The 25,115-nt window shown below is 47.4% G+C and overlaps 1 protein-coding gene across 4 annotated transcripts in view; it reads right to left on the reverse strand.

The window, feature by feature from the left end:
- The window catches only part of Kcnn3 (potassium calcium-activated channel subfamily N member 3), a 147,069-nt gene that overhangs the window by 53,689 nt on the left and 68,265 nt on the right, over window positions 1-25,115 (reverse strand). For 3 of the 4 annotated variants that reach the window (XM_060392214.1, XM_021658705.2, XM_060392225.1), the window contains one exon: window positions 5,713-6,131. In XM_060392214.1, the coding sequence (XP_060248197.1) occupies window positions 5,713-6,131 (419 nt within the window). Of the gene's footprint in view, window positions 1-1,180; window positions 1,378-5,712; window positions 6,132-25,115 lie in introns of those variants that run through there. The other variant, XM_021658706.2, reaches the window with a different exon arrangement.

Here is a 25,115-nt window from a genome sequence, read left to right on the forward strand (position 1 = left end):
TCTTCAGGATAAATTTTCTCTTTCTTGATGCTACAGCCACCTGTAGGCGGTGGCGGGGTGGTGGGGCCACCGTGACTGATTCCCAGTTATAGAAGAGCACCTTCTCACTTCTTCAGCTTGAGGTAGGACTAAAGGTGAGCTTCACCCAATGCATGGCATACTTTCTAATTCAGTAGTTGAATCCCACTACAAGTCATTTACAAACATTTAAAACCACAGGCTTCTAACAGTAAAATATTTTTAGCATATACCATCCTCCTTTATGTATGCATGTACATATATATATATATATATATATACATATATATATGCTGAATGCTTGTATATTAAATAGAGGCTTAATTTGATTATCTTAGATAGAGTACTTATCATTTTCACATATTCCCCATGGATCTTTGCACAAGGTCCACACTGGAGTCTGTGCTTCACCAAAGGGCCTCTCACAACCATAGTCCCAAACCCTGTTTTTTCAAGCTCTTTTCTGCTCAGCTCTGCCAAGCTCAGCATGGGGGTTCCTCAATCCCCATGATATGTGCCTCATTCTGTACATAAGCTCCATACTGCTTTCTTCAAGTCAAGGCCACTGCCTTAGGCCTTCTGTCCCTTCTGCTCCTGCCTCAGGGCTTCAACAATCACCAACAGAGAACAAGAATATAAGCTGGACATTGGTGGTACTCGCCTTTAATCCCAGCACTTGGGAGTCAGAGGCAGATAGATCTCTGAGTTGGAGGCCAGCCTGGTCTACAGAGCTAGTTCCAGGACAGCCAGGACTACACAGAGAAACCCTGTCTCAAAACAAACAAACAACAAAAGAATATAAATTGGTTCCTCGTTCTTCTCCTCCTTCTCCTCTCCTTCCTACAGGACCACCACTTTCTGTTCTCCTTTTCCTCCACAGTTCTCAGGATCAACCCAGGGTCTCCTACATGCTAGGAAGTATTTTCTCCTGAGCTGTAACTCTGACCCCCAAATGATCTGGTTCTCTCTGGTTTTACAGACCAGAACTTTAGAATCAGATTATTCATTAAAATACCTGTATGAACAGATTAAAATTCACACAGCCAAGACCACACACCTGCTGAAAAGGCCCGAGACCCTGAAACAGCCTGTGAATAGACCAGGGAGCCCCAGAAGAGTCCAAAGATACCCAGCCAGTCAAGAGATAAAGAGGGTTACTCACCAAGTAAGACTCAGCCCACATTTGTCAGTGCAATGGAGGCCTTTCTGCTCCTTCCAAGGAGGGTGCACACACGTGTAAGCAGCCAGAGCATTATTCAGGGTATGCAGGGAAAGCTGACTACCCCGGCCTAGTGCATTGGGACCTGGGGCCTCCACTGTTCCCCATCTCCTGCTGCTTGGCATTTGACAGTGTTTAATGAGGAGGTTCCTGGGGTGGCCCCGGGAGGCCTGTAGGAGGTGGGCACGCAGCCAAGAGAATCCTGGAGAATGCTGAGTGCTGCAACTGTCAGGCCTCAGAGGCAGTGATGTAATGCATCTCTGGGGTCCGCCAATGTTGCTACTGCCCTCCTGGCAACCAGGCGCTGCTCTCCCAGCACAGGACTCCTCTGCAACATTATTAACTCCCGTCTGTCCTTGGCAGGAGAAGATGTAAAAATATTTATCGTCCCATAAAAGCCAACCCCGGATAGGAGAAATAACTTCTAAAGCACATCTTGCTGAAGAGGGATCTCCATAGCAACTTGAGAAGTATGTGCATGCAGCTAGACACAAGTCCAGCTGACAGAGGCCACCTGGGCCATATGCAGACCCTGGCAGCATCAGGTTCTAGAATCTGTGATGGTGCGTAATGCCCTTGACAAGTCACTTACCCTCCCTAACACCAAAGGTGCCAGAGCCATCATCAAGCAAAGGGAGATCAAAGTCTTCTTTTCCATATCCCTCTCCCACCATGGTCCAACTCTTCAGCCCCCAGTGCAACCTCTGTCTCAGCCAGTCATGCTTATGATTTGACCTTAAAAAGCACAAGGTTACCTACAGCTCTAAAAGAAACTGGCTATCTGGGCATGGTGGCACATATCTTTAATTCCAGCACTTGGGAGACAGAGGCAGGCAGATCTCTGAGTTCAAGGCCAGCCTGGTCTACAGAGTGAGTTTCAGGACAGCCAGGGCTACCCAGAATAACCCTGCCTCAAAAAAAAAAAAAAAAAAGTAAAATAAACAAACAGAACAGAACAGAAAGAAAAGAAAATAAACTGGCCATTGTAAGAAAAGAGCCTTTCCTAGTTACCTGAGTTCAATATGTGCTTTCATAGTCCTATAGGTCAGAGACCATGAGCTCTGGGGACAGAAATTTGGATGTGGGCATGCTCTCAGTATCAACACAAGAAGCAGGGCACAGGCTAGGTGTGGTGTGATGGCCACAAAAGCCTCCGGTGTTCCCTTAGGTACACCTAAAGTCCGATATCCTAGAGAGTTAGCCTCTAGAACAATGGTTGTCAGCCTTCCTGATGGCTGCCACCCTTTAAAACAGTTCCTCATGTTTGTAGTGACCCCAACCATAAAATCATTTCATTGCTACTCCAGAACTGTAATTTTGCTACTGTTATGAATCATAATGTAAATAAAATCTGTGTTTCCCAATGGTCTTAGACAACTCCTGTGAAAGGGTCATTGTGACCCACAGGTTGAGAACCATTGCCCTAAGAGGTACCATGGCCTTTAAATTCCACCCTGAGAATCAGTGGGTTTGTCCCACTCTGGATAAGAGGTGTGACCCTGAGTCGGGCAGCTCCATTGAGAGCTGGCATTCTCACAGCCAGCACAGTTCCAGGGGAAGACAGAGTGCTCTAGCCAACATCCTGCAGAGCAGGTGCACTCAAATATCCTACACACACATGCACATACAAGTGTACATGCATGCCCACACATGTATACAGGGGCACACCCCACATACACACTTGCACAGACATGCGTGCATGTATACACATCTGTGCACACACAAAGACATCACTAAACATGAGGTCAGCCCTGGAAACAGCAAAGTGATGGAGGAGACAGATACCAGAGAAGACCAAACAACAAGCCTGGGGCTTCTGTGTCACCACAGTGGCCTTCAGACCTCAGATGGAGGACATGGCTAGGACAGTTTAGAGCACAATTTCCTGTCCCTGCAGGATCCAGCTTGGGTTGACAAGGTAAATTTGAAGTTTAGATTTGAAGTCATGCTTCCATTTTGGCTGCACACTTAGGAGCCCTGTGACCTCAGGCCAGTTCCTTCCCAGCAGCTCTCCTGTGAAGACAGTATGGGTTCCTCCAGTCTGCTGAAGCTGAGATAGCATGAAGCATGAGATGCAGAACCAAGACAGAGTGAGAAATAGGATCCAGGGCACTGTCCCCATGCTTGGCCCCACATGCCTGATCCACACCTGAGCCTGTAGTCACAAAGTCTGTTCTGTAGAGGGCAGACCATGGGAGGGTCTGGCTTTGCTTCCTGTCTTTCCTTGATCTTCAGCTGGAGCTCATGAGCCGTGTAGTCAAAGATCCTGTTCATCTCAGGCTAACCTAGCTTAACAAGGGATAATCTTGTCTAACCTGGGCTAACGGAGACTAACATAGCCTAATGCAGCTGATCTTGTCTAATCTCGATGTTAAATATCAACCAAGATCCAAGACTTCTGAAAACAAGGCTCTTCAAAATGTAGTTATTCTCCAGAAATGAGTAAATAACTCACCATACTTGACTGTCTCAATTAACAATGAAACTCACTTGTAGGTAGCTGGTTATATGTTCAGCCTACCGGCTCCTCTGAAATACATGCTAGACATGCATGGCAAACACAGAAAACCTCAAGTGCCCAAAAGGCTATTCAAATTCAATTGCTTCCTTTGGAAATCTTGGCTTCTGATGGTTAGAGAGGAAAACAGGATGAGTTTTAGTGGGCATTTAGTAGGAGCCTGTCTATTCTGGTCATAAGAAAAGACAACCACAAAGTTCCTGACATATATCATTACACAATGCACATCGCTGGGTCACTACCATTGCCCAGCAAGCTACAGTTCGCAAGGTTTGCTTGGCTTGGCTCTAACAATGAATCCTGTAAAGTAGCATTATTCTTCATTTGCTATCAAAGCCCAGGGAGGCAGGTGACCAGTATTCCTCAGCAGAGAGTCCCTCAAGGCAGCCAGCATGGTGGCACCATGGTGGCACACACAGCGTGGTGAGGCAGGGAGAGGGAAAGTGGAAACAGGACAGAGGGACCACAAGTTCAAGGCCAGCCTGGACTATCTTGTCTCAAATAAACAACAAAACAGTCCCATGAGAAGTCTGGGGCTGCAGGCAGAGCACCCACGTTCTCTGTCACAGGAAAGTATCTGGCAGAGAAGGTTTGTGAAGACCTGTTTGGCACGGATCCCTGCTTGGAAATGAAGCCTAGCTGCTGAGCTGTGGTGGGGCTTTCAAAAGCTGGGTGGTGTGGCTTTGGGTGCTCTGCCACAGCCAGTCCCAGCTTGGTTCTCAGAGGCTCTCCTCTCATACAGGGATCATGTTCTGGGCAGCACACTACCTCTGTCTGAACTCAGGAAGCCATACCTACTGGCTGAACATCCCAAAGGCAACAGGAAATTTGGTTCATGGTTCCTGTGGGTGTTCTGTTAAGCCAACTGTCCAGCTGGAATTCTCTGTCATTTTATCTCTGCTCAGAGATAGGCACATGGAAGGCCTGACAGTCAGACTGTAAGTACTGATGCAGTGAGGACCTCTCCCATCATCTGTGTAAGTGGCACAAATTTTTCCATACATCAGAGTTCTCCCATTTGAAGTGACTCTTACTTTAAAAGGAGGAAAACATAGCTTCCTGGGCAGACTCCAGAGCCCTTGCTTAGCTTTGGATTGTACATGTGAAATCTGACTAAAAGGAGTCACAGAGACAGCTTGAAAATGACAGCTGTCACCAACAGGGCCTGAGGGGTGGCATGGGGAGGTAGGGCCATCCTAAAGCAGGGCCCAGGGTTGGTTGTTCTGAGAACTGGCTGCTCACTGCAGAGCCCTCTGTCCCGGCATGACCACAGTTCCCTTGCTCCCATCAGCAAGCTCTCTGAATCACCACCTAAAATCTTTTCTGAATTTGTTTCACTAGCATGGTGATTCTCCAACTTTAAAGTGTGTATGAATCATGGCAAAAAGCTGCTAACATGCCAGTTCTGCTCCTGCCATTCCGGGGTTAAGGCCTTGTACTCTAACAAGTCCCCAACGACAATGATACTGTCAATCAGTGGACCAAATATGAACAGAGACATACTAGTGATGTATGACTTCAAAAAGAAAAAGATTTGTGGGCAAATAATTATATGAGGAAATTTGAACTAAGCAAAAATAAATAGGCTTCATTACTGCAGGACTTATCAGAGCCCTTTAAACATTCGCAAGCATCATTAATCTCCAAGAGGAGAGCATACAAAAACTTGTAAATCAATAAATACCAAGTAGGGGTTAAGAGTGTACCCAGAAGGCTTTGACACATTGGTCTAAAAGAAAAAGGAAAGTTAGTTACATGTTTTGGGGTTTGTTTTGTTTTGTTTTGTTTTCCCCACAGCTTACCTGTGCTCCAGTGTTCCAATATTCCACCCCAACTCTGCCCTCCTCTTGTTCTCATTTTCTCTCTTGAGGCATCTGAGAACGTTCCTGTCTCCTCCATCGGACCTTAGACCTGGCCATCCCTGCTCCTCCTCCCTACCCCATCCCACATGGAATACCTTTCACAGACTCGCACTGTCCAGGCAGCGATGATCCACAGAGAGATGCTGAACACCAGCAGCACCGTGCCTGGGCAGATGGTCATGAGCGTCTTCATGACAAATCGAGTGTTGAAGTTGATCTTGTTGAGGGCGCCAATGCTTCGGGAGGAGGCGTCGGTGAAGAGCTTGCTGTGCAGCAGCATGACCCGGGCGATCAGGTAGAGGCGCAGGAACATGGGGATGGACAGGATGATGTCCACATCAGCCTCTGCCCGGGATGGGGTGTAGGAGAAGGCCAGGCGTGCAGTCCAGAAGAACTTGTACTCTCCAGGAATGGGATGGATGGCACACACCAGCATCTCCAGGCTGATGTAGAGGATGCGCTCATAGGTCATGGCTATCCGCCAGTCATCTGCACCATTGTCGATCACAAAGAGCTGGAGGAGCAGAGAGCGCGTTAGTGTGGCCAGGACAGGTGCGCTGGAGTGTCACGGAACCGGCAGGGGTGGGTGTGCCGCTGCTCCATGAACCTGATACCTCAGGGGCAGGATTCTACCTGTGGAGAGAGCCCCAGAGGAGAGCGGGGAGCCCTGCATGAGGCTAGCTGGACGCCTGCCTAGGCACTGCCTCCTCTGGAAGTTGCTTCCTAGGATATTGTCATGTTTGTTTGTGACAAGGTCTCACTCTATAGCAAGCTAGCCTCAAACTCATGGAAATACTCCTGCCTCAACCTTTCCAAGGTTGGGATTACAAGAATAAGCCAGCACAACAATCTGGATATTAATATTTATAACAAGAAAGAATACATTTGGTCTTCAACTTGGCAGAGGCATGTAACTACTAAAAGCCCAAAAGAGAGCTGGGGTCTAGAAGAGCGTGCACAAGACACTGAGTCTGATCCCTAACAAAACACACACGTCACACACCCATACATACATGCACACACACACACACAAACCACATATAGACATACCTACACATATATACACATATACACACATATGTGTACACATATGTGTATACATATACATACACATATACATACATAGATATACACAACAAACACATACACAGTAAGCTTCGAAAATGATAAGTCCTTGGGGGGAGTTTTGATTTGAGACAGGGTTTCGCTCTGTAGCCTTGGCAGGGCTGTGTTTTGTTATGTAGACAAGGCTGGCCTTGAACTCACAGAGAGCTACTTGCTTCTGCCTCCTAAGTGCTGGAGTTAAAGGTGTGCATACCCAGCTTTTATTATTTAGTGCTGGAGTTTAAGCTCAGGGCCTCACACAAGCTAGGCAGGTGTTTTTGCCACCCAGCCACATCTCCATCGCAGAGTCTTTTGAATGTCCATGTCGTGACTAGCCAGCTTCAGGATGGGAATGAGGTGGAGAAGACTACCAGTCCCACCCTCCCCCGTCACTGACCATCAGTGGCCAATGACATCATCAAGTGTGCTGCAGCCTCTGCCAAGCCCAAGGACAAGGTTTGGAGACTTCTACATAGCTGAGCACGTGGAGGCACCAGGGAGGAGGCACACCCACGGATGCCCCAGAAGCCCCATGTCCTTCCCGCACTCCTGTTCTGGGAGTCCTTTCCAGCCTGCCGATCAACAGGATCCTTTGAAGCATCCTGAAGAACAACCGTGCAAATGTTTCCCTGAGCTGTGCACCCAGCTCCAGCAGGCAAATCAAATCCAAGGCCCAGATCACAGTCACTGACTCACAGCCCGAGTAGGCTTTTGGAGTGGGACCAGAGCTGAAGGGCCAGGCCAGCAGCCAGTGGCATCTAATGCTAATCTCAAGTACAGTGTTAGAGCTAGTTAAACTGCAAGTTTGGTGCCCATGTTCTGTGTGTGGACAAAACTCCTACAAGTCCAATGAGCAGAGCACTCTATGGAGGGAAGACAGCAGGAGGGAAAGCACCAGGTCAACTTCTTTCTTCCAGCATGGGCAGTCCAGCCTCCGTGTGCTATTTTGCGCTAAGGAGAATCAAGAGTGCTTTTGTATTTAAAGGGAAGACAGAACCAAAAATCCCATAGCTCTGCACCTCTGCAGGTGTGGCACTGAGGGAGAGGGATGTTTCATGTAAGAGTGAGCTCATAGGGCGGCCAGATTCCGACCCCCACTCAGAAGGGCAGCAACAAGTGTCTGCTGGCCACACTGCACTCTGGGGCAACACAGCAGTCCTTGTGTGGCTCCTGAGCCTACTATAACCAGCTCTGGAAAGCTGGGTGGAATACTGAACCTCTCTCTCCACCATCCTCTTGTTTAGGAATGCAACATCTGCTGCAAGCAAGTCAGAGAAGCATATATCATACACAATAGTATAGCCAATGTGCAAGGAGCCTTGGCATGCACCTGTCACACTATTAGCTACTATGAGCAAAGTGGTCATTGCTTATTTTAATATTAGCATGACTTCTTGTTAGCCTTGCTAAGGCTAGCTTCTTGGTCTTTGCATACAATGAGGACTGAAATTAGCTATGTCTCTGTTCCTTCCTCGGAGCTCCAAATCTTGGGGCCATGTCATGAGAATCCACTCCAGCAGGCAATTCCCTGGGTATCTACTATCTACCTTCACATACTCAGCTGAGATTCACACCTGGGGAAGTCCCAGCCTTTGTCCCAAAGGAAGCCCCACTATAGGGCCCTAATGTGCTTAATGACTGGTGAGAAACTCTACTTGCCTTTCAGCAAGCTTAGTCTTCTCTGAGAACGGAGGAGCTTTGAAGGTCCCAAGCAACTGGGGCCTGCCTAAGGCTGAGACTAGAGCCAGGACAATGGAGGTGCCTATCATTCCCTCCATGCCTCCCTGGATGCCACCTGCTGCCATGCATCTACACGTGTTCCGTCCAGATCCCCAGGGAACTGCTACCCTCCAGTATGGCTTCTGCTGGCCTTTAATGAAGAGTGAGAGTGGAGGTCCTTTGGCCTAACTTGGCTGGTCCTCTGGGGCCTCAGAGGACAGGCAGCCCCACTTGCACATCCTGAAAGAAGAGTGACCCCTGAATGTTGCCTGGGGTGGCCAGTTTTGAAAGACCAGGGAACAAGCAGGTGGGAGAGAAAGGCACTAATGATATGGCAAGATCTGGGGAAAGGTGAGTTTAACCTAAAATCCAGCATCCACAAAGGAGAAAAGCCAGCTGCAGGATGAATTGGTCAAAGGGTAGACGGACTAAGCCTCCTTCCCACCCACTTCTGCCTGCAGCAGACTCATCTACCGCCTCCAAGGTCTAGGCAGCATTCTTCTGCTGTGAAGGTAGTCCCTAAGCACCCCTCTTTACCCTTTCCCACTACCTTCCTATGAGTCTCTTCACCCCCAGTGGAGGAGCAGACTCACGCTGCCTGAGCTGGAGGCCTCCAAGAATAAAACCTGAGAGGTTAAAGAGTTTCTGGCATACCAGATACAAGTAGAATGCAAACAGATGAGTCACATGCAGGAGACAGTGTATGTTGGGGCGGGGAGGGGGTCTGGAGGGACGCTTCTTGCTTTTAGTGTCTGCCTGTGACACTCAAATGCTGCAGGAGCAAGTTCCAGGCAGCCTAGCAGGCCAAGGAGGTGGCTGTGGAAGAGGCCAGGCTGCAGCCTCACTGAGCCTCAGTTTCCCCCTCTTCCTGTCCTGTGACCATGCAGGGGCCATAACAAATGTGAAATTCAGTAAGGTTATAAACCCATGCTCAACAAACACGCTGAAAGCTGGCTGTCTGTTGGAAGGGGGTAGAAAGAAAAACAGAACCCAACAGCAGCAGGGGAAGCAGAGGCCGCCCTGGCTGAGGGGCCTTTCATCAGGAGTCATCTGGGAACAGGGGAAGGTACCAGCACCAGGGAAGACCCCCCCTTCTCTCTCTCAGTGCAGTACAGTCTGGGTTTTTCCATCAGTTAGAAAGACGGATCTATGGCTATTCCAAGGCGTCTGTCTGCTCCTAACTACTGTCCAACAGCCCGAGTCACGGCAACATGACTATCTGGCCAAACTCTTTAAATACAAAATTAAAGCCTTCCATCCAGTAATAAAGAAGCACATTTGGTTGCTATAGTAACTGGGTTCACGCAGTAGGAACTGAAGCAATGAGTAACAGATTCCTTTGATTGCTTTGTGGAGAATAAGCTGGTACATTATCTAAACTGAAGGATGGGGGTCCCCACTGAGCTACACACTAGGGCAGTGTCCCCACCAGCCTTTCAGGTGCTCTTAGTACTTCCGTTTCCTAATGCAAGGAAGATGGGTACAGAACCGGGTAGTCGAGGTCAGAGGCTGGCGAGCTAGCTGGATGCCTCCCACAGTGAGGTATTAGGCCTCTGGGAGTCCGCCTGCCTGTCTCCATTACAGGGTAACGCACCTGTTCTTCTGCACCCTCCTGCCTGTTCCATGGGAGGTGGGTCACAGAGCCGGCTGTTGGGGCATTTACAAGCAGTGTGCGATTGGGGGTGGCTGTCTGGAGTAGAGGAACAAGGAGAACTATTTCAGGCTATCGACTAAAAGCACGTGCTAGACAGGCACTGTGGCAAAGTTTGATGGTTCTGCAGAGGTGGGCATCTCCCAGAATGTCCAGGGCTCTCCCACATGGGACAGCCTATGCCTTGTGCTTTCTGCCTCTGGAATCACAGCTCTGCAGTGTGACCTCACTTCCTTCAGATCCTGGGCCTCCTGCTTGGCCCCTGCCAATCACAAGTTTTAGTTATTTACTGGTCTTTACTGCATTTCTTGTCTGTCTTGTCACTTGGACCAGTGGCCTATCACATCAGAGCCACTTGGAGGCCTGTTAAAATTCCCTTTGTCTTTCACAGCAGGAGCATAGTAGAAGAAAGGGGGAGGGAGGGAAAAGATGGAGGGAGAAAAAGGGAATGAAAAGCATCTCTATGCCAAGGTCCATTCTCGGACCTGTGGGAGGGGAGGGCTCACATCGGAATCTGTGTGGGGTGGGTGGTGGATGGGGCTGTTCTTGCTTGTTTTCTGATATTGGGTCTGTTATGTAGCCTAGGCTGCCCTTGAACTTGGAATCTTCCTGCCTCAGCCTCCCGAATCCTGGGATTGTTTTTAAAGCTCAACAGGTGATTGCAAAGTGCAACCAGGCAGGGACCCCGTTGATTTCAGCAAGAACTTTCTTCATCTCTACTATTGCCAACGCCCAACCACATTCTTAGCATGGAGTAGTTGTTTTTAAAAGCTGTAACTTATGTGACTTTAGGCAGTAATTGTCTCTCTCTTGGGGTGTTTCCTCCTGTGAGGATTAAGATTTCATGATGGTCCCCAATGTACATTGTCTTAAGTTTCTGTCACTGTGGTGAGACACCAGCACCGGAAGCACCTCAGAAGAAAAGGGCTTATTTGACTTATGGGTTGCATAGTCTACCACCAGGGGAAGCCAAGGCAGGAACTGAAGTAGCAGCCATGGAGGAACGCTGCTTACTGGCTTGCTCCCCATGGCTCACTCAACCTGCTTTCTTATACAAGTCAGGACCATCCACTCAGGGGTGGCACTACCCATTGTGCCATGTCAATCATGAATCAATAAATGCCCTACAGACCTGTCTACAGACCATGTAATGGAGGCATTTTTTTCAACTGAGGTTCCATTTTCCCTGATAAACTCATGTCAAGTTGTGATCAGGGTAGGGAAGTCAACCATGTGCATACTGCTCTAAGGATCCAGAATTCTGTGGCACTTTCCTGCCAGCACCTCCTACCTGGCATGTGTTCTTGGTGCTGTGATCACCTTAGATCAAGCCCATGCTGACTCACTTACTTCCAGTGCCTGAGACTGGTGCCTGGCCCCCTGTGACACTAAGTCAGCTTTTGGTGAATGAGGGGTAGACACAGATGACTGCTTTCTGAAGAATCCAGAATGGAAGCTCCTGCAGGAACTTCATTCTCAAGCCTGACAACACATTTCATGCCATGAAGAATGCTGCCCGATTCCCAGAGGATGGTCTAATCAGCAAAAAACTGGCCCAGGTGATCTCCAACAGCAGAAAGTTCTAGAGCTAACCTGGAACCAGCATCTATTTTTAAATGATGTTTATTATTATGTTTGTTATTTATGGAGATGCTCACGTGTGTGTGGAGAGAGAGCAGAGGACAATGTGCTGGAACTAGTTCTTCCCAGCCCACCATGAGAGCTCTGGGAATGCAGGCCATCTGACTTGGTGGTGAACACCTTCGCCTGCAGAGCCCTAGAATCAGGATCTTGAGTGGTGCTGGATCAGCATGATCTGGAGGAGGGGCAAGTGTCCCCACAGAGGACCCGTCTCCCCCAAGGCTTGATCTCAGTGACCCAGAGAAGCATCACAGACAAGGAGGTTTTCTCCTGACCCAGCTTGGGCTTGCCACTGCCCACCGGCTCCCCGGGAAGAAGAAACCCTGCCTCTAAATTAGTGGATCTTGCTGCCTTTCATTGGAAGAAATTCTCTTCATGCAAGGAAGGGCCAGCCTGTAGAGGAAACATGTGGGCTGCACACATCCCAAAGCCCCGTGCCTCCCACCCCGCCACTCCTGCTGGTGTGGTTTCTCACTGTGGTTTGTATAGGAGAGGTCGCTCCGGGCTGGATCCTCTATGCCTCTCTTACTCTGAAAGCAGAGTTGCTACAAACCCCAGGGCTTCTGGAGGCAGATGGACACAACAGAGTGGTTTCTAACGTGTAGTGACTAGAGAAAAGGCACAAGTAATTCAGTTCAACTCGACTCACTGAAACAAGCAGAGAGAACCAAGTAGGTAAGGAGATAACCACAACTCAAACACATATCCTGGGAGCCAGTTTGCAGTCTCAAGTGGCTCTAGTATTAGGGAGGCAGATGAGAACCCTCACAGGAGAGCTTCTTGGGCAAGACAGAATGTTAGTACCACTTGTAGACAAATACAGAAAAGGACCACAGAGGCACTTCTGTATCACATGTCCTCTCCATCTCGCAAGAGGCACGGTGTACATCTCAACTTCTTGTTTCAAGTTTGACCTTGCCCACGTACCTTTCTTTGGGAAATGGGACATTATAGAATGCAATGCATCTCAAGTTTCAAAGAACAGTTCTATGGGGCTTGCTGCAGACATATGGCCTCGTTTTTGGTTTGTTTGTTTTTTTTTTTTTTGTTTTTTGTTTTTTTGTTTTTTCTGTCACTTGGCTTTACAAGGTATACTAAGCAACCAGAAGTAAGGCCTGCCTAGACCAGCTGCCTGACCAAAGCTCTGCAGACAACCACCACGGTGAACCTAGTTATAGCTATGGTCTTAAGCTATCATCCTTCGGGGCACTACTGTGTAATGCTATCACTATACCATGAGACTGCTATACCCTTGGATAGATGCTAGGACAGGGGCAGCCAGGTGATCGGCCTCCTGTGCCTGACGCTTCCCTTTTCAGTTCTTCCAAGGCAAGTCCTAGAACCCACAGCAGCTGTTCACACTCTCTCTCCCCTATCGTTATAGGAGGGATGCACCATGGTCAGCAACCATTTCACCTTCCACCACCCTGTGGAAACCTCATTTCAGATACCAAGAAATAAGTCCAAGTGTTAAAGAGTTATTTTCCAAACTGTCTAGTTATTTTATTTTACAAACTAAATCAAGGAACAGAGACAAAGCAGAATTTATGGAGTGTTGGAAAAAGGAGTCTCCTTAGTGGATCTAGGGTGTTGTGTGATTAGCTGGTAGGAACAAAGAGGGCAATGTGGCTGTCCTAACTCTGAGCGGCCACTGACAGTACCAAAGAAAACGATCTTAGAGAGTTGTGCCAAAGACCCTTGAGCTTGCCCGTGATGCCTGGTCTCCACAGGCTCAAGCTCAGGGGACCTCCAGGTCACTGAGGTAGGGCTTGCTTTCTCTTCCAAGTATCTCAGAGACACTGTGTTGTTACTAGCTCATGACAGTTAGCTCTGAAGGGCCATCAGGTCACCTCAGAAACAGGTCAGATCAACCAGATACTCTGGAGCCACACATGGGACAGCTACAGGATTGAGAGCGGCCTTCCTGGCTGGGAAGCAGGAGAGGCCTTAACTGCCATGTTTGCTTCACAGTGAGTTTGAAAGGTCTCATTTGATCACTAGTTCTGCTCCACTCTAGTTTGAAAGGCTTGAGGCCTTTGGCTCATAAAATGTTCTCAGCCAACATGGGAGATTCTCTGTTCATTCTTACTCAATTATAAAGTTTTCTAAATTAAAGAGAGAAAATAAGGTGGCGGGGGGTGCTTTTGTGTTCTTTGCTGTTCCCTTTGTGGTAGAAAAACCTCAGGGAAATTTTCCATTATTAAACGAATGCAGAAGAAGGGGCTGGAAAGAGAACACCGTCTGCTCTTTCAAAGGACCCCGGCTCAATTTCCAAGTGGAAGTTCACAACTGTCTGTAACCCCAATTCCATGGGATCCAGCATCCTCACACAGACATACAGGCAAAACACCAATGAACATAAAACTTAAAATGAGTTATTTTTTAAATGCAGAAGAAAATAGTTCAGATTTTTTTTTAAAAATCTGAATTTTCTTAATATATGTTATTATCTAGCTTGTAGAAAAATAAACTTAAATTCCTTAGAATGTACATTCTGTGTATACCCCATTACTATGAGGTCACCATGGAAACAGTATCAAAAGTCCTGTGGTCCCTAATTGGGTTTCCCTGAGGGCAAGAGCTGATTGTCAGTGATGAAATGAACTTCAGGTCAACAGCAAGAGTAAAAATAAAGTTTCCAGTAAGCAGAAACTACATGGAACTAGATGAAGAAAAGAAAGAAGAAAAATTGTAACTTAAAAAGCAAAAATTACAAAAAAAAGAAAGAAAGAAAAAGGGGGGAAAAGTGAGTTGGGAGCCATGTCCTGGAAGGCTGGTATTTAACACTGGCAAGGCTGGGACAGTAGGAAAGGCGCTCTCCTGCCCTGCATCCTTCCAAGAAGAAATCCTCCCCACCTGAAACTAACTTCCTGAGGCTGCTGGCACCAGGCCAAGTGTAATGTGGCCAGACCAAGATTCTCCTAAGTGTCCCTGGCAGCCATCACCACTAGTCTATTGCCACAGACATAAGAGCTTTCTGGGACTTTGGAGTCTGAAGTTCATGCGGGGCTAACAAAACCCAAAATGAATCATTTTGCCCATCCCCAGTTCTTGGAGAATGAAAGCCAAGCAACGGCACTTGGGAAAGTGCTTGTTTCTCTCTTACTCAGCAAGAACCAAGAGCAGGACCACTAAGGACAGAGCACTCTGTCACTGGCAAGCCTTTCTCTGTCCCTGGCCCTCAGAGTCCTCATCTGGAACATGAGGGTTGGATCCAACTTGCAGCTTTCCATTTCCTATAAATGAATTTTTCTTTTAAATGTAAGTTCACTATGAGAAACTCAGCTTTCTAGGTTATAGGGTGGATAACACTGTTCAGTGCCAACTCTCTCTCTACCTGCACAGATCTCTGTGACCTCTGTATCCCAACAGCTTAGCAAGAAAACCACTGATTTCTTCCTGTTGTGGTGAAAGACAAGGTGTGATGCTATAAATGAGGGCTTTGGGACCAAGTTCAAAAGCTCCTGGACTCAAGACTAGAGAGAGAGAGATGCTCAGAGATTATGAGCACTGGCTGTGCTTTCAGGAGACTTGGATTTGATTCCCAGAACACCCATGGTGGCCCACAACACTCTGTAGCTCAATTCCAGGGTATTCAATGCCCTCTTCTGGCTTTCATGGGCATTACATCCGCTTTGAGCACAGCTACACATGTTGGCAAAACATCCAAATACATTTATAAATATTTGTTGTTACAATGTTCTTTTGGAATGTATACAATTTATCCTTGTTCATTTAAATGCTCTTTTCTCTATCCCACTATCTGCTGTCAATCCGGACATTGCACTGTGATGCTTATTCTAAGTACCACCTGTCTGAAGTTTGTGTAAACATGCCACCATTCGTTCTCTGTATTGTCAATAAAAATAACCAGCCAATGCTGAGCAATGGAGAGAATAGGGTGGGACATCCTGGTCTGGAGGAGAGGAGAAGGAAGCTAGTGGGAGGAGTAGAGAGCAGAGAGCCGCAGGAAAGGACTTCCGAACTACAAGGAGAGATGAACTGGACCTAAGATTAAAGGCAAGTATAATGGGTGAAAGCTGAATGGTAGGAAACTGTGCAGGTTTGGAGGTTTAGGATGGAGTAACTATTGCCCAGCATTGTGCTCTAGGTTACTTAAATAAATCCTAGTCTCTGTGTGGTGATTTGGGTGATCTGGTTTAGGAATAACTGCCCATTAATTAAAAGATATGCCAATAATAAATGTTAATAACCCACAACAATATTAAAAAAATATTTCTTTTAAGTTGCTGGAGGCACAGTCATGGAGCTTTACCCTGAAGGGCTCATCCATCCATCCATCCATCCACCATGCTGGGTTTTGACTATGGACTCTTATGCCAAACTGCAAGAACACAGAAAACACAGTGATAAGACGCCTGGGCCATGGGGCATGCATCGTAGGGAAACAAACAGTAAACAGATGACCCATGTAAGCTCAGAAGTGATGCCTGCTGGCATGAAAATGAAACAGAAGAAATTAGAGTCGTCTGGGAGGGGACAGTGGGGTCTTACCAGGCATCCAGGACAACACTGCCTAAGGAGAGGAGTGAAGGGAATGGAGGCGACCTGGTGCCTGATAGAGTGAACTCCAAAGAAACAGGACTTTGACACTGGAAGCTTCCAAGAACCCCACCTTCTCCAAGATGTCTGGAGGTACTGGGACTCTTCCTCATGTAGATCTGGAGTTTGTCCAGTTCTATTCAATGTAGTAAGGCCATAGTGACCCAGCCAGCCCTTGGTTACAAGGGCTTAGCAAGTACCCCATCCCATTCACCTTCCAGCTGCCAAAGTGAATGTCCCCAAACAGGACCAAGCCATGTAACTGCCCTTGCTGGATCTGCCAGTTGTTCCCCAAGGTGTTCTGGAAAAAGTTCAACCTCTTAGTTCACTGCGCTCTTCCCCATCTGATCTCAGCTAACCCACCCTACTCACCACTTCCCTCACTCCGCATCATCTCCCTCCCTCCTCATCACCTACTTCCCTCCTCACTGCCTCCCTCTCTCATCATTACCTCCCTCCTTTCTCTTCGCCTTCCTCCCTCCTCACTGCCTCCTTCCCTCCTCATTGCCTCCCTCCCTCCTCACCACCTTCCTCCTTCCTCAGCAACTGCCACAGCACACTGGGTACTTCATGCCCACCAAGGCACTCAGATGGCAAGCTGTGTCCTGTGCAGTGCTAGGACCTACTGTGCTAGCCCCCTGCTTCTTCCCTGGAGAGTGCCCTGATGACACTCCCTTCTTTCTAGTTTCACTCATCTCTACATAGATGACTTTTCTCAGACTCCCCAGTCTGAGATCCCCAGGCTCACAGAGCTGACCCATAGCTCATAGAAGCTAGGGAAGGATAGCCAGAAGTTAGCAGTGCCAGCCCAAATTCCAGAGGAGGTGGGGAAAGAGTGGCTACCTCCCTTCAAGGGCAGCAGTGCTCTCTAGGTGCCAGACCCTAAGCTATGTGATTTATAGGACCAGTTCATTCCATAAGAAACAGGGTTCCAAAAGTATTATTAGTCCCATTATACAGACAGGGAAATTGAGGCTCAGAAAAATGTGGGAATTCAAAAACAATCATACAGTTAAGGAAAGGCAGACTTAGACTATTTTAAAGTCCACTCCCATGTACATCCCTATTCTCCACCACTGCATCCCAGCCCAAGCTATCCAGGGGTTTGGTGACCTCCTGGTATATGCCCATCTTGGACCAAGCTGGTATGTTTCCAGCTCTTTCTGCTTTGAGAGTGGCAGCTTCTGGCACCTGTGATGTCTGGGGAAAGCAGAGATTCCAAACAGGAATTTTCTAAGTTTCTATCTTGGCTTGACACAAGAAAGGATCTTTGGGAAAGTTGAACACCAGCTGCCAGGCTAGTAATCCAACCTATTTACTATTTGGAGAGTCTTCAGCCATGGCTTAAAGGATGTTTTCAGCAACTAAAATCAAGAGAGTTGGAATCCTTGAGCACCTTTGGGAGCTGAAAGCAGGACCTAGTGGGAGTCGTGAGCCGTCTAAAGTGTCCTTCAGCTCACTGTCAAGGACCAGCTGCAGTGGCCTCAGCAGTAATGCCAGCACTGGTGAGCTAGTTCAAGGCCAGCCTGAACTATAGAGAATATGCTGTCTCCAAAAAAAAAAAAAAAAAAAAAAAAGAAGAAGAAGAAACCTATGTGGAAAACCTATGGTTTCAGCCTTTGGGAAGCAGACATAAGAGGATCAGGACTACAGGGTCATCCTCAGCAAATGCAGAGTACAAGCCCAGCTTGAACTACATGAGGCCCTACCAAAAATAAATAAACCAAAGGCATGAAGAAGGATTGGGCAGCTTAGGCCACAGGAGACCCTGAAATAGATAGATGATAGATAGATAGATAGATAGATAGATAGATAGATAGATACATAGATAGATAGATAGATAGATAGATAGATAGATAGATATAGATTAGATCGATAGATAGATGATAGGTTATTGATATGCAGGTAAGTAGATAGATGATTGATAGGTACATAGATAGACAGGTGATAGATAGATAGATAGATAGATAGATAGATAGATAGATAGATTATTGATAGGTAATAGACATATAAATAGGTAGATAGATAAATGATAGATAGATAGATAGATAGATAGATAGATAGATAGATAGATAGATAGATGATTGATAGATACAAAGATACCTGTCTGATGGATGACCTAAATACAGTCCCCAGAACCCACACGGTGGAAGGAGAGAGCACTCCTGGAAGTGGATCTGTGATTTCCACATATCTACTGAGGTATGTACATGCCTATATGTACATACAAATGAGTGGCTAAACATGTACATAAATTTATATGTAATTTTTAAAAATTAAAAATAATCAAACAGAGAGGACTCTCAGCATGTGCCCCAGGGGGCGCTTACTGGTCTCCCAGGGAGCAGCTGACCACTTGCTCATTCCATTCACACAATTCTAAGAACTTTCCGTTGTCTCTTTCTAATTAACATGTAGTAACTGTATCTTTATGAGGCCACAGTGCAATACTTTAATTCACATGTTCTGACTATTAGAGGGACTTAGCTTTTCATCTCTACCACTTTTTCTGTAAGATTGATTTATGTTTGTATATGGATGTTTTGTCTGCATGTCTGCACACCAGGGGGAGGACATCAGACCCCATGGGACTACACAGTTATAGACAATTGTGAGCTTCCAGGTGGGTACTGAGATCCAAACTCAGGGCCTCTTGGAAAGTAAACAGTGCTCTTGACTGCTGAGCCATCTTCCCAGTGCCCCTACCATTTGTTTATGCCTGGCACCCTATGTCCAGAGCTTCACAGAATACACAACAGGTTGCTGTGAGCTATGGTCATTCTGCTGTGTTGTAGATCACTCGAGTCTACTCTTGCTTTCCTACAGTATTAGGTGTGTGTTCACTCATTCATTCCTCACAATGGTCCCTCAAGAAGACGACTGTTGCTTCTCTAACCCAAAGCTGAGCTTGGGTCTCCCAAGACCTCAGAACAAGAAGGTTGGGAAAACAGAGTCCACACCGTCATCTAATAAACACCTGTTTTCAGCTACAACCTCCCTCTTGAGCTTGTTCCTGAGTGGCTCCTGTCAGAACCAAGGATACTTGGCCTCCTGTCTGTCAGTCCCTCACTGACCCTGGGCCCTGAGGACTGACTTCCACATGGCCACAGAGCCACAAGCTCCAGAAACACAGCCTTCCCATATGGATCCAGAAGCAGTAAAGTTCCTAACTATATCAATGAGAGTGGAAAGAAAAACAATGCCTCACTGGCTCACAGTTTCTCTAATTCTCCCAAGGCAAGAAAATAAAGAAGTGCACAAAATAAAGAAATCAAATAACATTCATTAAAGAACTGCTTGTTTACCATTTTTTAAAATCCAGAACATAACCTGACTATACCTCCATGGGGAACCGGCTAACTCAGGGTGCTCACACTGTGGAACATTATGCAGCTGTTTAAAGTGAAGCTGGTCTGTATATATTGACTTAGGGAAGGTTCTCGGTGTGTTGCTGAGCAAACAGAGAAAATGATTATGCAGTGGGCTTAATGTGAGTCCCCCCTCTAAAAGTCAGCAGTACATAATACAAGCAGCTCTCAATGTGCACACATGGGGGCCTGCTTTTGTATTAAGTGTGAACGGATATGCACACATGTGCACAGACCCCCTCTGGCTAATATCACATAGTTGACGTTGTACATCCCTGGGGAGGTAAGAACAGGAGTTAAGGGAACTATTGATTTTTTCCCTTTAATAATTAGAACACACCTCTGCACTAAAACAAGCCAATATTGTTTCTGTAATTTTAAAAAGTTAATAAAACGTTTTTTAGCAGAAGTCTCTGGGGGAAGGCCACTGTTGGAACCTACTGGAGATATTTTAAGCTTGGCCATTCTTGCAGGGAAATTGATCCTTCCAGTGGTCCCTGCCCTGTTATTTTCTGCAGAGCTTCCAGCTTCCCCCCACCCCGCTGGATAGTGCCACTCCCAGGGCACGCCAAGGCAAGCTCTGCAACTCCTCCAGACTAACTACCCTGGGAAAAAGATTTCCTACGCACAAGAAATAAGCAATGGCAATATATTCCCAGGCCCACCCCATTAAAGGTCCTGAGAGCTACAGGGGGCTCAGCGTGCCCAGCCTGCCCAGTACCATGGAAGCTGGCTCCCTATTCCAAAGAGGGGCCTCTCCTTGCCACTGGGGTCACCAACCACTCTCCACTGCCCCTGCTTCTTCCCTCTGGGGGAAGGTCTAGAAAAAGCCACAGAGCCATAGTCACCAAGGAGACAGTGCCCTGGGCCTCTCTGAGCCAGCTCTAATGCCAGGCTCTATGGAGTACTGCCAGGCTAGAGAGAAACGCTGAGCCAGGAGTTTAGGGCTATCTCCCAGGAAGTGAGGCTCAGGCTGAGAAGGTGGCCCATATGGTGATGGCACATGGGATAGAGTAGTGCTACTTGCTATCCGGGGCCCTGGCCACAGTGCAGATAACTGCTACTGCCCTGGACCACACACCAGGACTCCTTCTCTACAGCCCACATGAGGTTTCTGCCCAGTCCCACCTCACAGAGCCAGAAACCCAAGGGCCACTTCACCCCATAGCTTATCTTCAGTTGTCCGGTTACCCCAGAATTCCTTATCCAGAGACAGGCCTGCTTCCAGGGCCACATGGTACCTTCTCTGTCTGTGCATTCCTCAGATGGAAGCTCCCCATACCTGTTGGTGGTTAGGGGGCGAAGGGAGCTGGATGGAGCTTGGACACGGTGATTAAAGTGCCCCACAGACCTGTTAGGTAACGACATGTGAGGTTGACCTAAGTAAGGATTCACTAGACTCATTAGTGTATCAAAGGAAAGCAGACTGGTCAGCATGAAAATGCAGTTTCACAAATGTACTTGGCCCTGATGTGGTATGACAGGGGAAAGAGGGGTCATCCCTTCAAGCACCTACACTCTGTTTTAATGAAGCCACCCTCCCCATCCTACTCCAGCTCACTTTGGCCAGACTCAAGTTACCAACCCAGGCATTTGAGATCATCCCACTGAGACCTATAAAGCCAGGCCTGGCTGGATGCTTTGGGCTTTGTTTATCTGACAACTGTACACTTGTCAGTTCCAGGCATTCATTTGGTGACTTACAAATACTAACTCTGTACCCTTAACAAACCTCTGTGGGTGCCCTATTATTTAAAGATGAGGAAGCTGAGGCATGAAGAGACTAAATCACGCAGCTGCTCAGTGACTTAGGCTGGATTGGCCCTTCTCTGGCTCCCCAGCATGTCTATGTCAGCTTCCTATTGCTGCTGCAACAAATCATCACAGTATCAGTGCCCTAAACAGCACACATGTGTCATCTCACAATTTGGGAGACTAAGTCAAGGTTGTGTGCAGCTTGGCTGAGAGCTGTGCTTCCCGGCCTTCTCAGGCTCTGGAAGGTGTCCACTCTCCTTTCTTCCCAGTCTTTTGAATAACTTGGAACTCTGGCTTCACTCATGACATCTTCTTCTGTAGTCAAGCCTCTGCCTCTCTGTTTACCTTTGTGGTCACCGGAGCTCTCAAGTAACTCAGGGCTGGCTCCCATCTCTGGGTTCTTGATTTAATGACACTTCACCTAGGGATTAAGGGTTGTGGGGGAAGAGATCACTAAACTCCCCAATGGTACTCTTTTATAACTATGTCACTTCCCAGCTTTCTGTTCCTTCCTCCAAACCATTCAAAATTCCCCCTCACTCCCTCAAAAATTGGCGGCCTCTAACTCTGTACTTTGAAATGGTGAAGGGCTGTGTGAAATACAGTTTTGGTAGAATGCTTGTCTATCACTCACAGGTCCCATAAACCTGGCATGGTGGTATATGCCTGTAATCCTAGCACGCAGAAGGTGGAGGCAGGAGGGTAAGGAATTTAGGCTCATCTCAGGCTACATATGGAATTTGAGACCAGCCTGGGACCAGTTTTTATAGGGTGGGAGCCACAGTCAGTCCATTCTCATTCTCCAGCTGGCACACAGTAGGGCTCAACAAGTATCTGCCCTCCAGAGCATGGCTCAGGTAGCACCTCATGGCTGTGAACACGTGGGTAAAAAAGCCCCACAGACTGACAACTAGGCAAGTCTGAAGACAGGGAGAGCAGGGAGGAGGAGAGCAGGAGGAAGAGAGCGGGAGGAAGAGAGCAGGAAGAGGACAACCAGGCTGCTGCCATGGTAAAGAACAGTGAGAGGAAGGGGCTATCACCCAGTTTTTTAAAAATTCTCAAGTGGAGCAATAGCGCTAGTATGTATTCTACAGGTAACCTAGAGCTCTCTCTCCAAATTGAAAGACTTCATTCTTAAAGTACATGGCACTAACTACTGTGCTCGTCTGTTACCACATGAATGGGGTTATGGTTTCTGGGAAATTCTTGAAACCTCTCAGTTGTTTTTCTGGATTTGGAAGGGGAAGACATGCCTACCTGAAGAGCTAACTCTCATTCTTTGGATGGTTCCAACCCTAAGCAATCTCATTTTTTTGCTATCATTCCATATGAAAAAGCATCCTTCTAGCTAGCCAAGGAAACCTTGGAAGTGGAAAAATAATAAATCCAAGCCAGCATGACAGGTGACACATGCCTCATGACCAGTGGATGGCAAGCCATTGAGGTTCAGAACTGAGAGTATGGAGAAGGATAGATGCCATTGCTGTTGTGGTGAAATGCTTGGGTGGTACTTACTGTGGAATCATGAGGGCAGGGGTGAAAGGCCTGGATGTGGCTCATAGGCACCTGTCTGTGAGATCAGGTGACTCGAGCAGTATCCCAGTAGTTTGTTCCCTCTGTTCCTTTCTCTGCCAGGCTCTAACCATCATGCCAAGTTCTCTCCCTTTTCACTGGGGCCACTAAATAGCCTTTCAGCAGCACAGAAGGAGGTGGGCTAGGAGAGAAACCCAGTCAGAGAAATGCAAGATAATAAAAAGAACAAGAATGTTCAGGCAGGAAGCTGGTAGGGCTCCCCCACCCCCACCCCCACCCCCACGGGAGGATAGAGGATTTCGAAGGATTTCTGCAGCAGTCCACACCAGGGTAATCCCAGAATGGTGATCACAATCTGATGAGTTAATTCAGGTAACATCTAGGGGACATGTATCTCTGAAATAGGAAAGGGAATTTGCATGTTTTGTTGTACCCATCCTGTATTCTAGCTTAACTATCCCTGAGAGGCTCTAACTACGGCAAAAAGGATTTGGCTAGAAAGACTGCCAAACCCCAAAGAAGGAGGGGAAAGAAAGCAAAAACAAGGCAAGTTCCTCCCGGGGAAGAGTTTTCATAACAAAGTGTGGACCTGGTGGTAAAGCCTACCACAAAGGCAGGGGAATGGATAGTATGGATTCTGAAGCCCACTCCAGGCTGTTTGTAAGACAGAAGCCCCTTGCCTGGGATGTTCTGTCTCTGAAATGAAAAAAAAAAAAAAACAAAAACAAACAAACAAACAAACTAAAACAAAATAAAACAAAAGACTCTCTGCATCCATGCGATCCTTCATCCAGGTGGCAGGCAAATGTCATCTTCTGTGTCCTAAGTTCCAGCCAGACTTAGGGAGCTCTCCAGTCTGCGAGCTTCGGCTACACTCAGAACCTCAAACAACTGTACTCAGACATCTGCAAGCAGATCTTTCCAAATGGACATGGACAGTTCATTCCAGAAAGAAAGGGCTGTAATAAATCATGTGCCAAGTGAGGTGTCACACATGCAAACTGGGAATGCTAACTCAGAGCCTTCACAGAGGTGCCGTGAGCAGCTAGTTAGGCAGTAGCCTCCTTCCTTCCACCCAGTGGGGAAACCAGGCAGGGAGCACCCACCTTGCCGTCTGGCCAGGCAGGTGCCCAAATGCCTATAAGAGGCAGACACCGTGTCCTGTACCCCAGCTGTTCTTGCTGTAGCTTAGCAAACAAGCAAACAAATGGGGCGGTATACAGGGGGCACAGGAAGAGAGCAACCAGGAGTGGCAGAAAACTCCAATACAGTCCAAAGTCATCAGTCTGCAGAATAGACAGACCTCAGATGAAAGTAATACACCACAGTAAGTGATTACCTTGAGTGAGCATGATTAATGAACACTTCAAATTATCAATAAATCATTAACAATGGAAAAAATATTAAATCTTGTAACTTACTTTAGATGCTGAGGGCTACTGCCCAACTGTGTGGGTAAGGTAGAAACACAATACAAAATGGCTGCAATAAAATAGCTCTAAGAATGGCCAAAGCAGCCAGTTAGCTGGTTGAGGAAATGCCAAAGACCTGCAGACCTGGACAGAGCCGCAAGGGGTGGGAACCCATGGTTTGCAGACACCCCAGAGGGCAGAGCAGCCGCCATCCATCACACCTGAGGCTCCCAGTTACTCCTCTACAAGCCCTTCAGTCCTCAGCCACACCAGCCCTCCCAGGAGCTGGAGGCACAGGACCAATGGCTGCCCCGGGTGTTCCCTTTGCTGGCATGAAGGGGAATCATTTTTCCAGTTCAGCGCCCACCTGGGCTTCTCAGGAGCTCCACTGGCAGCCAATCAGGCTGTCACATTCATCTCCTCCCTAACACTCACATTTGAGAATACTGTTTCCTCTACTTAGAATGCTCTTCCCTTCCCTCTGTGCCAGGCTAGCATCTATTCACACTCCAATGGACACTCGGTTCTAGGCTTCTTATGCTACTTGCCACAGTAATTTGTGGCAGTACCTGCTACAAAGCCTGGCCTATTGTGAGCCTGTTAGCTGCTTAGGTTAGTGGCCCTCTGAGATGAGAGTAATTGGAATGTGGACAGAGCAGACAACTTATCTTCTCCTTTTTGTCTTTAACATCACTTTTCTGCCCTTCTTTTGAGTTAGATTATTCAGCTACTGAGGCCCCTGGGAGCATGTG

The sequence above is a fragment of the Meriones unguiculatus genome, chromosome 1 (genome assembly GCF_030254825.1).
Source record: "Meriones unguiculatus strain TT.TT164.6M chromosome 1, Bangor_MerUng_6.1, whole genome shotgun sequence".
Taxonomy (NCBI): Eukaryota; Metazoa; Chordata; class Mammalia; order Rodentia; family Muridae; genus Meriones; species Meriones unguiculatus.